A 14,659-nucleotide genomic window follows, 5' to 3' on the forward strand; every position below is an offset into this window, starting at 1 on the left:
TTTGTCCGATATTTAATAGTCAATGCACTTGCCTTAAATGAAAGGCATTGGACTTTATGACTACTGTTATGAGCACATATTTTAACTTAACACGAACATATTTATTCAGTCGTTTGAGTACTTTGCCGTTTGTCTTCGCATTGTTGATAAATGGCCAAGAGATAGCTAGAAACATAAACCAAGCAACGCTGACCTTCCGTGTTTTTATTTTAATAATCATGTAGGATGGCCATCATTTCGTGGATAATAATTATTTGTGCAGTCAGTGTGCCCACACCATGTAGATTTAACAACATTAAATATTTTGCACTCATGCAATATGTTAAAGCACTTAAAATCGATTTTAATTAATAAAAAAATATCCGCATAAGTAATTTATGCTAATACATGTATAAGTTTTGGAAACATATTTGTCAAATCATGAAAATAAGGTTAGGATATTAAACTTTTATTTTGAAGGCATGTTTGTTCGAATGATTTAAGCAAAACATATATACGTACATGATATGCAAATGGTAAATACATGGGTTTATTTTCTGATTATGATACTAGAATGTTCAATCTTCAATCGACTTTGACATTTACCCCCAAATCACGGGGATATAAGTCGTACGTTAACATCCGGCGCAGTAGGAGCAAGAGTAAAATATTTTGCTAAGGAAAAAAGAGGGATTCGAAATAGGGACCTTCTGATTTCTTGATCAGCATCCTACCACAAGGCCTACCATATTAAAATGATATTAAAAAAAGGAGATAAATGTTTTGAATGGTAATGCGGGTTAACATTAATTGTTTGGAATACATTCTATGATATGTAAATGCACAAGAGGTGCGGTGTATTCGAATAAGTCGTAATATACATTAACGTTTCATTAAGATCGACCGTTTATCTGTGTAATGACTTTTGTGTGTTTATTAAATTGTTAATCCAGTTCGATAGTCTAAATAGATTCAAGCAACGTGGAGTTTTATTTAAACTATATGAAAGCGAACACAACTCTTTTTTATTGGGTGAAACAAGCAAACTACATTTTACTATATAATTTTGCATAATGTCGAACGTTATTTCACTGGCTTCCATTTCTACTGATACACGAATGATCTATATTGACAATCTTTTTCAGTGAGCTTTAATTATGTATACATATTCGCATGACTTTTAATATAAATACGCGTTCCGAATACAGAGCAACCAGATACGGAGAAATGATAATTTTGTTTTGACCACTTCATTACATTTTAGTTTTATCAAACCAGTTTTGCTGTGTGTTTGTTATATGTTACCTATCGTTGCCCGATAAACTGTAATTGCTGAATGGCTCAGTCGCTCACTCTCTTAAGACTACTTTGGAACGGATAGTATACAAACTTTAAACTAAATTTTCTTAGGCTCCGATCAAATGATGATGTTACTTAAAATAAATGAAAAAAAAGAGAAACTTGCGGAAACGATTCTTCTTTTTCCTTAAAAAAGTACAAGACATGATAAAAACCTGTTACACTAGCATTTTGGTTCAATCATTATAAAATGTATTTGATATTTTCTTATCCGTTAAAAATCGAGACCACTAAAATAAAAAAGATTTATTACAACCTGTATGCAAGAAAAAGAGTTATTTACGTTTAAACGATGCATGTACCCAACTGATAATATAGCAAATCTGCTTCTATTTTGATTGATTGCAGAAACTGTACATTTGAATGGTATTACTGAGCTTTTCTCATAGAAATAGTGAGACAATAATAATCATATTAACGCATCACTCTATTAATGGAACACTTGAACAGATAAAGTAGTTCCGGTGAAATGAAGTTTCAAAACGTATCACTATGACTCTTATTGATGCGCTTTTTGAGCGCCTTTTTCATGCTGTAGAGTTTTGAGCGCGGCTTGTTGTCTGTCACCTGATTCTGATTATACGAGCTGAGATTTTTCACAAAGTCTCGTTTAATTTGACATATTATCTCGTCCATGACTTCTAGAACGCCTTGACTACCTTCTGCCACAGAAATTTCAAACTTCGGACAGTCAAATTTTTGAGCTGTTTGTCCGAGTTCATCTTCTTCGATCTCCCGAGCTGAAATCAGGTCACTCTTGTTGCCAACCAAGGTCAAGGGACAATCGCGACCTTTAGCCTTTTCGATTATACCCTTAACTTCGTTCAAACATGCAAGGGTACTTCTGTCAGCCAATGAAAACATTAAGACGAAACCGTCACCCCATTTCACATGCTTTTCAACGACATCGATTGGAGGCTGAAAAGAAAAAAAAAACTTTTTAGTTAAGATTATATAAGTTATATATTAAACATGCACTTCAATAGGCACAACCTTCACACATATAGAGGATGTTTGTTAGATTCGGTGGATTATCGATCTTAATTCGCGAGTGATTATAGAAAATAATAGTTTCACGAGTGGCGCAGCCACAAGTGGAAAAAAATAATAATTTATGATCACGAGTGAATTAAAATCGATATTCCACCGAATCCAACACAGTTTCTTTTTATTTTATGCTTTCTTCACTGTTTATATACATTGTTAAAGAGTTTAATTAAAGAATTTCGCTGGGATAATGACGTCGTTTTGTCAACAAAAATGACGTAATTTCAGAGTAAACAGTGAAAATTATCGATAATTTTCACTGTTAATTTTCACTGTTTGAAACAGTGAAATTATCAGTTTTAATTCACTGATATTTCTCTATAAACCACCGGAAAGCATAAAATAAAGTTGTGTTAACTACTTAAACACTTTTGTGCAAAACCATTCGCAATTTTCCGAGAAAGTAATACCCAGAACTAAGTATTCGTTAGTAAAACACGTGAACAAGCTCTTTATGATAACAAATGGTAAACTACAAGTTATCGCGATATTCATATACTTGGACAATCATGTTTTCAGCATGGAACTTCCGTCAAGCGTAATAACAAATAATGTAATAATATATTATAATGTTCGATGTATAGTTAAATTGGCCTCGGAAAATGATATGAGCAGCAGTATCCTAAGAATGTACAAAATGCATTTCGATGGTTATATTATCTAACTTTAGTATGTTTGGTCGATAATAATGAACAATGTAACATCTGTTTGAGAAGTTTACTTGTTCTAAAAAAGATCATTGTGTAAATCTAAAAAACAGAAATAATCAATTGTTATTGCATGAACTTTGTTTTTTTAACTGTATTTTCTCTAAAAAAAAACGCAGCGGCAATTCTTTAGGGTAAACGTACATACACGGATGACGAATGTCTTGAACATTTTGTATTAAAAAATTAATTATATTGGTTAATTGCAAACTTCACTTTCATTTGTCAGATTATGTGAGCTTGTTTTTTATTCGAATACTAGTATAGCGTTGTTCAACCCATTAGTGCTGTTTACACTACTATGCATACATATGTATGAAATACAGTCGGATTGAAAAAAAGACGTGTTGTTGACAATAGACGAATTAACGCGTGACGTCACACGCACCTTTTACGTTTAGACTCCGCCCGCTGGTTGGCAAAAAGAGGTGGAATTCATATAAGCGCATATAGAGAAGGTTGACTTAATCATCGTTTTTATTGATTATCATGAACTGTATCAAATATAATTTTACTATTTATGTCTGAATAAAACATAAGCATGCGTGGAAATTCATTTTTGTAACGATTATATGGTTGTTTTTATTTGTTTTTACTAAAAATGAGCTCTGAAGTGGAACGTACACTATCTACGAGCTCGGTATGTGGTTAGGTACCACAAAAATCTCTACTAAACGCATCTTCACGTCCATTTTAGATACAAAATTTCAGAAATGGAAATTCTTTTAGAATAAATTAAATTTAATAAAAGAACACAAATAAGGATGAAAACAAACAACAAATAGATCGCTTTTTGTTCGCAACATATATTAACTGATTTTAACCTTAATATATCTGTTCAAACTAACCTTGTTACACAACAAATAAATTCATAAATGTAATTGTTTTATTTAATTGTGCACACCAATTTTTACACTTTTGTTTCAGCGTTTCTAACCTGGTGTTTAATTGCACCATTGTTCGTCACAAGCATATTATCTCGTTATGATCGGAGACTGTCCAGACAATTACACAGAAAACATGCCGGTGTCATAAACATAGGGACCTATACTTTAATTGGGTCCCTGCATAGACCACATGTGGCAGACTTTATGATACCTCCATGTCATCTCTTGGCATATTGAGCAGTCATATTAAGCAAGCCTAATATTAAAATCAAAATACGTAACATTTGCTTTAATAAATAATTTAACATATTAAAAAAGAAGATATTTGTCCGAAACGGATTAAAAGGAACATGTGTATTTATATGTTAGCCAGTTTAATCATAATAATACAGTGCTTTATAACTTTAAATTTAAAATATTGTTCAATATTACTGCTACACAATTGATGTATTTAACGCGGGTACAGGCAAATGTAAACTCGGCAATATAGTGTAAAGATTGTACGTTTTTGCAGTGCACGTAACACCATCATGAAACCAAGCAATCACAATGGATAAACAAGATTTGCGTAAAATAAATTATATAAATATATATATTTATCATAAAAACCAAGCAATCACAATGGATAAACAAGATTTGCGTAAAATAAATTAAATAAATATATATATTTATCATAAAATGCTAGATTGCTACATGTATCACTCCTTATTACTTGTTAAGAGATTTCAATATACATGCAAAAACAGTTCAATTTGCACAAGATGCAGGTTTTTTTCCATTTGTATATTAAAATTTATTAATATTGTAATTCAATGGAAACGAAACGAAATTTCATTATATGGAAAAGAAAATTACCACAACATTTAACGATTGTAATGTATTCCGTTTTTTATGGCTTTGTTTTATAATTGATTAAATGCGCCTCTTATAATGCACTTTCGATCGCTGATGAGCAATAACAATATCCACACCGTTTATAGTTATAATAAAATTAATATATGTTTTATAAGTTTTGAAATATCATTTTTAAAGTCTTACTTTAAAAAAGAATACGGCTAATTTATTGTTTTATTGTGTGGTATTGTCAGTTTTTAGTCTTCCGACCACGTTTACTCGTATGCTAATAACTAATTTGTATTTTTATAAAGAGGAAATTATATATATATATATATATATATATATATATATATATATATATATATATATATATATATATATATATATATATATATTCACACATTTGGCCAGTTACGGGGTCTCTGATTTAGAAATAGGTTATGGGGTTCCCACTTTAAATACATGTATCTCCATACCCTTTTTTATCCGATATAAACACGAATTAAGGTATATAGGGGTACCTACTATAATTATTGTATATAAATACGTCATTTATTTAACGTCTTATACAAGGAAATATATAGCGAACTTATTTGCGAGGTATATACAATTTCAATTTCAGACCTGATTGTGGTTTTCGATTTAAGACCTTATTGTGAGATTTGATTGAATTACCTCCCCTACACCCCCCTCATAGTAATTAAAGGAGCCTAGATTGCGGGGTTGTATATAGACCCCGTTTTTTATATTGACCTCGTAAGTACAGTCTGAAAACTACAGAGACCGCGTAACTGGCACTATGTATTGGTATATATATATATATATATATATATATATATATATATATGAATATACATTTATTGGTACTATATATGATATATTTGCACTATTGTTTAAGAGTTGTAATGTTTATTTCGATTTTTTATCGTTTAATTGACTAAACAAAAGCCCTTTAGACATGTTTTACGTGACTGTAACCAGTGTTTTGCCAACCAGTCAGTGCGCATGCGCGGAAAATCCAGAATATAAACAATAACAATTAACTCGTCTATATATGCAAAGCAACTTAATTATTAACTTAAATTTAGTACTGAAGTACAATTTTACAAGTTTTACTGTATTTGTTATGAGTAGACATTAACATATTTGTAGTAGATCGACCTCAGAGCTCGAGTCTGTTCATTTATTTAAGTCTAAAATGTTTGTTTAAGGTTTTAAAATTCAACTTCTAAAGTATCTGCAGTAACAAATACTTAGAGTTATTAATTTGTTTCGATAGATTATCGATGTTAACGAGATATCAAAAAATTCATTCAGTGTTGCAGCATTACAGGAAAAATATTGTAAACATATTTTTGAGTAGATTTAAATAAAGTAATATACCGTAACTAACAAACGTTTGAGTTGTTTGCATTGAAGTTTTTGCACTTGTTCGTTTATTGAAGTTTAAACAGAACGGCTGTGCGCAAGCTATTGCTTAATGACATCATGAAGCATACAAGATGTACCCAGTCAACGTTTTCGATTGTTTTCACTATTTTGTTTGACGGCTTAAACGGTTTGCACATTGTAAATAACTGGTATTTTCTCATACATCACGTAAACGAATGACATGAATATCTTCTATAATGTCGTATTAATAGTATAATAATTCAAAATTAAGGAGTACACATTCTTATCCAGTTATTTATTATGCAACTAAAGAGGAAATTTTTCAAGATAGACCTAAATGTATGCAGAAATAATAAATGTTTAATATTAACTCAAACTGTACAACGCAACGTTGTTGTAAATTAGAAAAAAACTAGAAAAAAAGGCTTTGACAAACAGCGTAGACCCAGATGAGACGACGCATAATGCGGCGTCCCATCAGGGTCTGCGCTGTTTGCTTAAAGGAATTTCTGTAAGAAATATTCTAAATAAAAAAAAAATATACTAGACATCCCTAATTTTGGAAATAAATTGATCCAATTTAGAAAGATGGGAAAGTCCACTAGGCATAAATGGGTTGAAGTGTTCTCGGGACTTACACTGGCGCCTGTGTCGAGTATTTCCAGAAGTATCTCGTCTCGAGGAGTCGGAAGTCGTCGCGTGTAAATCATCTCTGAAAAAATAAATAAGTGGCCGTATGTAATATAAGTCGGCTATTTAAAATGTGTTCTTAACTCAAAAAAGCTGAGTATGTCATGAAGAAAAACAGTAAGATCACCTTATTGTCCGTCTATACATTAACTTGCATACTGCACTAAGTAGTTTGCTTTTTTTAAATAGCAGACAATTAGAGTACCAACGAAGGGATGTAAGCCTATACGTACTAGTTTAATATGTTTATCTGCTGTTAAATTAATTACAATAAGAGTGGCAGAGAATATAATTACTATGTTTATTATCGATTTATTTGTGTTCAGTGTTTATGTTTGAATGAACTAAAAGATCCGCTTGAAGAGTATTAAGTGTATAGAAAGTCAAATCATGAGTCAAGTTATATCATTTAATATTGTTCTGTGGGTGATATCACAACACAAATTTGCTTAAGCAAAAATGTATTAATCATACAAAGACTGCCTAATACGGGAATCAAAACATTTATCAGGACATTGTCATGTTGAAGAAGTACTACCTGAACAAAATACCGTGCATGCTATCACGAACATTCAAACCAAACAAGAACAGATCTGGATTTTTCTTTGATGAACATTAATGAATGAACAGTTTTTTTCAAATGACTTCACGAACACTTCATGAAATGATGTAGAACATTTTATGTGTTTATGAATTTTCCTTTATTATTATTATTATTATTATTATTACTATTATTATCATTATTATAATAATTATTATTGTTGTTTTTTTAAATATTATTATTATTTTATATTGTCCATGAATTTATGCGAATTCCAAGACCACCAATAACTGTTCACGAACAGCTGCCCATTTATTCTTGAATAGGTATCATTTACTTTGACACATTTACCTATTCAGTCATAAGAATGTGTATGATGAACACTTCATGAATTGATGCAGAACATTATATAATTAACAAAAACTGTTATAACTTTGTCATCGAGAAAGGCGCAGTTTCGTGTTCAGTAGTTATAAGGCTTTCTATGCACTAGGGACTTTAGATAAATACTTTTTAAAAGCCTAATGAGGCGAAATTAACAGGAAATAGTATTTTTCTGTGTTTTGACAAATGAAATTCAGAGGTTTATAGCGTTTGGAAACTAATTCATAAGGAACTGTTCCAAAACTGACTTTGAAAATGTATTAAAATAATTTTGTTTTTGAACAGGTCATAATAATGTGTATGGTTTACATTATTAATTGATGAGGAACATTTAATAAATCGTTAACCATCGCATATGATGCTTTTAAAATTGTTTGTGAACAGTTCTTGAATTTGTATGAGAAATATTGAGACATTTTTATTCTGCGTTTTGTTATATTAAGCTTATGATTTCCCAAATATTTCAAGCCGTTGTGGAACCGTTTATGAAAGGTCTTTATTTATCTAACATGTGTATAATCAGTAAAACTAATTTGTAATAGGATATGATTTAAATCTGTATTAGATATATCACCACTATTTTGTTTATTTAATGTATATGAATTATTTTGGAAATAAAGCAATTTTGCGGATAAATAAATCGAATATTGAGATCGAGCCTTTTGATAATCATTATTAATTATCAATATAATAAATATCCCAATAAATATACGTAAGTAATAGTAATGATAATAATAATGATAAAAGTGATGAACAGGTTTGTTTTTAACTTTGCAAAATTTCTCTCATTTTGCACTAATGCATTTATTTCCAATTTTATGTATTGCTAATATGAGCATATCATAAACAAGTATATATAAATTATTCATGAATTCTTATTCTGTAAAAGAAAACGAATTTGACGTCTAATATATCAAACAAAAGTATTAAATAGGAATTAAAAAAATACATCTAAATAAGATTTCTGTGCTTAGACGCTGTATATTCTTATGAAGTAAACATGAACTATATATTAACAACGAAAACATGCGCGATTGTATCACGCTTTAATATGAAAACAATATCAGTATCCATGGGTAAGATTCAAGTCTTACCATATCAATTTTTAGGCAAGCTTTCAATATTTAACCCAGATAAATGTTATAGAATTCCAGAGCGTTTCGAGTCAAAACGCATCTTCGTTGAAAAAACAAACAAATGCTAAATAGCAATGAGCAGTATGCAATTATGAAACAAAACAACCAAAACAAATTGATTGTTTTTTATATATTTCAGTACCTCACAACTACCACGCGTGAATAACTTGCAAATAACCCTGATGATAGGTACACAGCTTAACTAAATAGTAAAGATGTTTGAGATATTGTTAGTTCAGCAGCATTTTCTTGTATAACATAATGTTCTCACAATTATTATTGCAGCTTTACTGGCTATATTAATTATAAAAAAACTTATCATAGACCGAGTAAATGATGGTAGAAATTTGATTAAGTTACGAACTTGGTTATCTGCATTAATTGTTCATTTTATAAAAGAATAAATTCTATTTTCAAACAAACATGAAACGCTTTATAATTTTAGATCAATGACTTACAAAACATGTCATGTGCTTAAAATACAACACTTATGGAACGAACGCAATATATGTCGTGATAATGTTTCTAGTTTAATGTTCATTTATAAAAATGCAGATTTTCTTGACATGGACGTAAATCAGTGGGCATGATTAAAAATCCACACATCTGGTAATGGCTTAAAATGTTCACGGGGAATTGGAAAATTGATAGTAAAAATACTTGCCAAAATAAATTTAATAAATCAATAATTGACCGATACTAGAACAACCTTATCAGGTGCACGTCTCCTAAATATATCAAAAAGTATATGAACAAGGGAAATACATCCAGAACCTATCCAACGACGTGATATATGAAGCGACTAAATCAAAATAAATTACCCATTTCTGATATATTGCATAATCAGCTTTATTTTGCCTCCTGAGAAAAACGAGTTCTGTAAGGAATGTCTATTTAAAACCCACCAATTCAAACGATGCGTTCACTCTTGGAAACTGCAGATATGTATGCTTACAATATATACTAAGAATTAGAACACATGTTTTACATCGTATAAACTGAGTTCAATCATACCCCACCGTAGCCAAGATTTAAAGTTGCGTCGTTTATGAACCAGAAGCAAATGCGAGGAGCATGTCGCGATACTTAGCCATATATCTGGCAGTATATATATATATATAATGCTGGTATTTAAGTTTGGCATATATGACTGATTTTATAGACAGGATTGGCAAAACGCCCTCCAATTAATGTGGTATCGGCTGCCAACACGGGTAAACAATGTGAAATTGTGCAGTACAATGACGTAATTTAGTTTTTCAGCAAGTGAATTAATGGGTTTCTTATTTCTAAATAAATTATAACAGATGCTACAGAACCACAAACGATCACATTGAACTCGCTAGCAGTTATATTTGCTAACATAATTTATACTTGTAAACTATACACAAACATTCAAAATAGATATAGTTTGTAAACATCTTCTTTTCAGATGCAACAGTTCGCGATACGTTTAGAAATGCTATCGTGTGGAGGAAAAATCATTTTGAAGGAAAGTTCTTTAAAGAAAGATGCACATGATGATAGTACTCTTATAGTCTTCTATCCAAACTTTAATACGAGCGATTACATACATTACGTAGGACTACGTTATGATTTGTGTGGTATTATACATTTAAAGATGGGCAAAACACGGGTCGCAATAAAGTACATTAGTGACATGATAGCTCGATCATATTGTAATACAATTAACCAGAGCAATGTGATTTAGTATCAGCGTACTGTAAATGTTTAATAATGCCTTTGACGCACTTGTTAGTATAGTCTGTTTCACTTGAGTAATTAAATTAATGATTATTTACCTGGGACGAGTGAGTGAGGGCCTCTAGAACATATGCTTATCTTCATGTTGTAAAAATTGACATCTCGTTCATCTAATTGTTGTTTAAACAATAATAGTTTACATGAATGCGTGCTAAAATATTTTTGGGATTGCAAGTACATGAAATTGTATATTAACTAACGTGAAAATATACGGACCGTGCTCTGTGAAAAGGGAGTGTTATGCATGTGCTGAAAGTCCGCACAGGCTAATCAGGGATGACACTTTCCGCAAAGACATGGTTTTTGCTAAGAACAGACTTTCTTTAAACGAAATATATCATAAAAGCGGAAAGTGTTGTCAATGATTTGCCTGTGAATATTGCACAGTCTTATCTTGGACGACACTTTCCGCACATGCAACCCCTTTTTCACAGAGCACGGCCCATATTATTAACGTTTGTGCAAAGTATTTCACAATTATAATACCAAGACGACACTTACAGAATGAACCAACCCAGCAACCATCACCGGGAGAACTTTCAGGTTATAAAGAAGATAAGTTCATCGTTTAAGTATTAGACCTGCAGAAAAAGCGATTGCAAAAAAAAACTGTTTTATGCACTACTGAATGTTTAACATATATGTAAAAATATGATACAATTTATTTATGTCGTTGACTTGTGATTTATGTAAAAATAATAATACAGTATTAACGGAATAGGGATCCCTATTGAAATATGGTAGATACAAGAAATTATTTTGTTTTGGGGAACGCATATTTTCTAAGTAGCCATTAGCCTGTGTACAAAACACTTATACCCTTTCAGACCAAATGACAAACAGTCCCAATTCAATCCATGCTAAAACACTTTACAACTAGCTAAACGGGTAAAACAAGCAAAGGTTTAGGAATTGACCATCGAATCTTGACATCTGCGTTTGATTCGTACCTTTGTCTCGATCATAGTCACCGATGTATCTTTTCGTTATGTAACGCACTGCAAATGCTGAAACACAATAAAACATATTATAAATATCTGTAAATGAGGTGACTTTAATCGTTCATCAATATTATGCCTCCATAAGCAAAAACACATCAGTTCGCTAATTGCATTCGACGTCGATATGTCTTCTAACGTTCCTTATCGTTCCATCACACGATGATGTCGGGTGGTATTAATGACAGCACTGAGTGATAGGCATCTCTTTGTTGTGTGCACTAATCGCTTATAACGCAGTCGTGTTTGTGTTGGATTCTTTGCTTTGTCTAGAATCTGTTCATGTGCATGGTAAGGAACTAAAATACGGTCAAGTGCGTATTAAGCATCTTAAATCACACGTTTAAGTGTTTGCTTTATCTCATCATGCCTCGGAAAATTACAATTAAGTTTCACCGGATTGCATAAACCATTTAGAAGTAATGAGTAAATGGTTATATTTTTTTAACGTACTTTTGTTTGTTCCAATTTTGATGTAATGATGTTCGTTTTAATCTTAACCTTATGGTTTTTAATTAAATCAGTGCCAATTGTGAGTTTTGATTTACCATTAAACCTGTTTAATTATTGCATTAACCGTTAAAATAACACCATTGTTAAGTTTGCGTGATTGTTGCGTGTTTATTTGCGGTGTCTAGTTCATTGGAGCTGGGTTACATTGTTTTGCGATTTGTTACTTTCCAGAAATAAAAGCTTAAGATTTAGATTTAATATTTTATTTAGTGCCTTGAGTCGTTTGAAAATTTCACTTATTTTGAAAAAAGTCAATGTGTACAAAACTGTGTTGCACTCGTTTTTTATGAGACATGCCAAAATGAAAACGAAACGTAGTTCTAAGATGTTTGTACGACACGTACTCACAATTAACTTTATACTTGGTAACAATACAAACAAATTCATATCTCAGCATATTGTAAATTTCATAACAGTTGCAAAAACAACAAGAAAAAAATGTTCATTCCTAGTGACCTATTATATTTACTTATCTTCGGTTCTATGAAATGCACAATACTAGTGTATTAATTGAAAACATTAGAACAGAAATATCTTTCTTGGAATTCATTGAATTGCTGGCACAGGAATCGTTGACGTGATCTTTTATACAAAACATGTGCCTTTGCTAATGCGTTCTACTGCAATCCATTATCGGTTAAGAAAAAATGTTGCTTATTCGAAGAAATAAAATACCGCGATAACCTTGATAAATACTTAGAGCAAAAACTAAATCAAAGACTGGGTATACTTTACAAATTAATGAAATTAATTTTTGTTTATTATTAATGTATCTTAAAGGGACCTTTTCATAGGATTTGGTATGTATTAAAGTTTGTCTTTAAATACTTCATATTGTGTAATGTGAACATTGGATCTATGAAGCTCCAGTCAAAAATACAACAATAAAATTAAAGAAAGAAATAAAAGTATTTCTCAACTGGGCTCGGACACCGGACCCCTGGAGTAAAATGCTATCGCTAGGACCAATCGGCCATCCGTGAATATACATTTTCATAGATTTATTTTATACTTTATATAAAAAGTCCTCGTAGTATCACAAAATATAACGACAACTATAGAAATCTCCAAATATTACTCGTTTCGCATTGCAACGCTTTATAATGTTCAGGTTTTTAAATCGTCAAAAGATGCATATAATGGATATCTTAGTGCAAGGTCGAAATTATATATAACTGTTTTCTCACAAATATCATAACAACAACGAAACTTTGCGAATCTGAAACACTTTTATTTTTATTTTGTCAATTTACCAAAACATGAAAATGCCGATTGAATAAGGTTATATATTTATTCCTTATTGACAGAAAATCGCCTTTTAAATTCATTTAAGTAAGAAAATGGCAAAGGAGTATGCCCTATGTCTATTCTTTGCATTTTTATTCATTCCATATACATTTTTTATATATGTGATTGGCATTGACCTCCCGGTAGGAATTTATGCATGACGAGTTGCCAATAAACCATTAATATCGATGTCTTCAAGAGTTATGTTGAATGTTCGTGACTATTTCGTGTAATAACTAAACATTATCAATGGCATCACCAGTATTCGGCATATTAACGCACTACAATTTATAAAATTTAATGAATAACTAAATGAATTAAAAAGTGAAATTAAAATGAAATTTTAGCTAAAACGTTAGATTTTGTTCTGGAAATAGTTGCTTTGTTTATGCATTTAAATTGAATGTTTTAAAAACGTACACTTTAAAAAAAAAGTTTATTTTTTGTATTCCAATTAAACAGTGCTAAAACATAATCAACACGTTTAAAATGTTCATGTATACATACCTGTCTTTCCTACTCCGCCGGCCCCAAAAAGTACAATCCTGGCCCCAGTGAAACGTTTCTGTGACATATTCAGGTCTCATTCAGATATTTCACTCACACGAAAACAATATGCTTTGTCCACAATCCTGAAGACTCGTGCACCCACCCACAATCCTGAAGACTCATGCACCCATTGGAATTTATATATGTACTTCTCAGTGGAGCTCATCACAATCACGTGCCCGTGCCTCTCGTGCTACCTTTGCTGTCGAATGGCATCATTTATAAGCCCACCGGTAAGCAGCAGTCTATTACAAACTTTATCGAAATACATAAACCCTGGATATACCTGTCTATTGCGAAATTTCTCCGCGGATTCTATTGAATCATAATATATCCGAAGGGATTCGTACATAGCGGCATCCCATCGACGTCGTAATTACTAGGAATACATTTGAAGCAAGTGTTGTAAATATATGTTATACAGATACTGCAGTCAGATAGTGTTTAAATAAAATACTGCCATCCAGTTTGGTTCTAACACTTTTTCCCTTGAATTAATATTTGAATGTTTAAGTCTAACACTTGTGCCAATATAATAAAAAAGATGTGCAAATATCGCAAATATTTTTCTTATTTAATCCAGCATATT

General features: G+C 31.3%; 1 protein-coding gene across 1 annotated transcript; it reads right to left on the bottom strand.

The window, feature by feature from the left end:
* Positions 1-432: 432 nt before the first annotated feature.
* LOC127850677 (ras-related and estrogen-regulated growth inhibitor-like) lies at positions 433-14,379 on the bottom strand. Its single transcript, XM_052383878.1, has 4 exons — positions 14,029-14,379; positions 11,674-11,730; positions 6,847-6,920; positions 433-2,256 (listed from the first exon to the last, which is right to left on the bottom strand). Exons 1-4 carry the CDS (start codon positions 14,093-14,095, stop codon positions 1,816-1,818), a joined length of 639 nt encoding a protein of 212 aa, XP_052239838.1. The 5' UTR covers positions 14,096-14,379; the 3' UTR covers positions 433-1,815.
* Between the last annotated feature and the right edge of the window lie 280 nt (positions 14,380-14,659).

Source organism: Dreissena polymorpha, chromosome 11, assembly GCF_020536995.1.
Source record: "Dreissena polymorpha isolate Duluth1 chromosome 11, UMN_Dpol_1.0, whole genome shotgun sequence".
Classification (NCBI taxonomy): domain Eukaryota; kingdom Metazoa; phylum Mollusca; class Bivalvia; order Myida; family Dreissenidae; genus Dreissena; species Dreissena polymorpha.

Bases quoted from the DNA above. Each gene is read 5' to 3' on its own strand.
- LOC127850677 (XM_052383878.1), bottom strand. From the start codon at position 14,095: ATGTCACAGAAACGTTTCACTGGGGCCAGGATTGTACTTTTTGGGGCC. The intron at 11,731-14,028 runs GTATGTATACAT...ATTGTGTTTCAG, and splicing joins CGGCGGAGTAGGAAAGACAG to CATTTGCAGTGCGTTACATA. The intron at 6,921-11,673 runs GTACGAATCAAA...TTATTTTTTCAG, and splicing joins TGACTATGATCGAGACAAAG to AGATGATTTACACGCGACGA.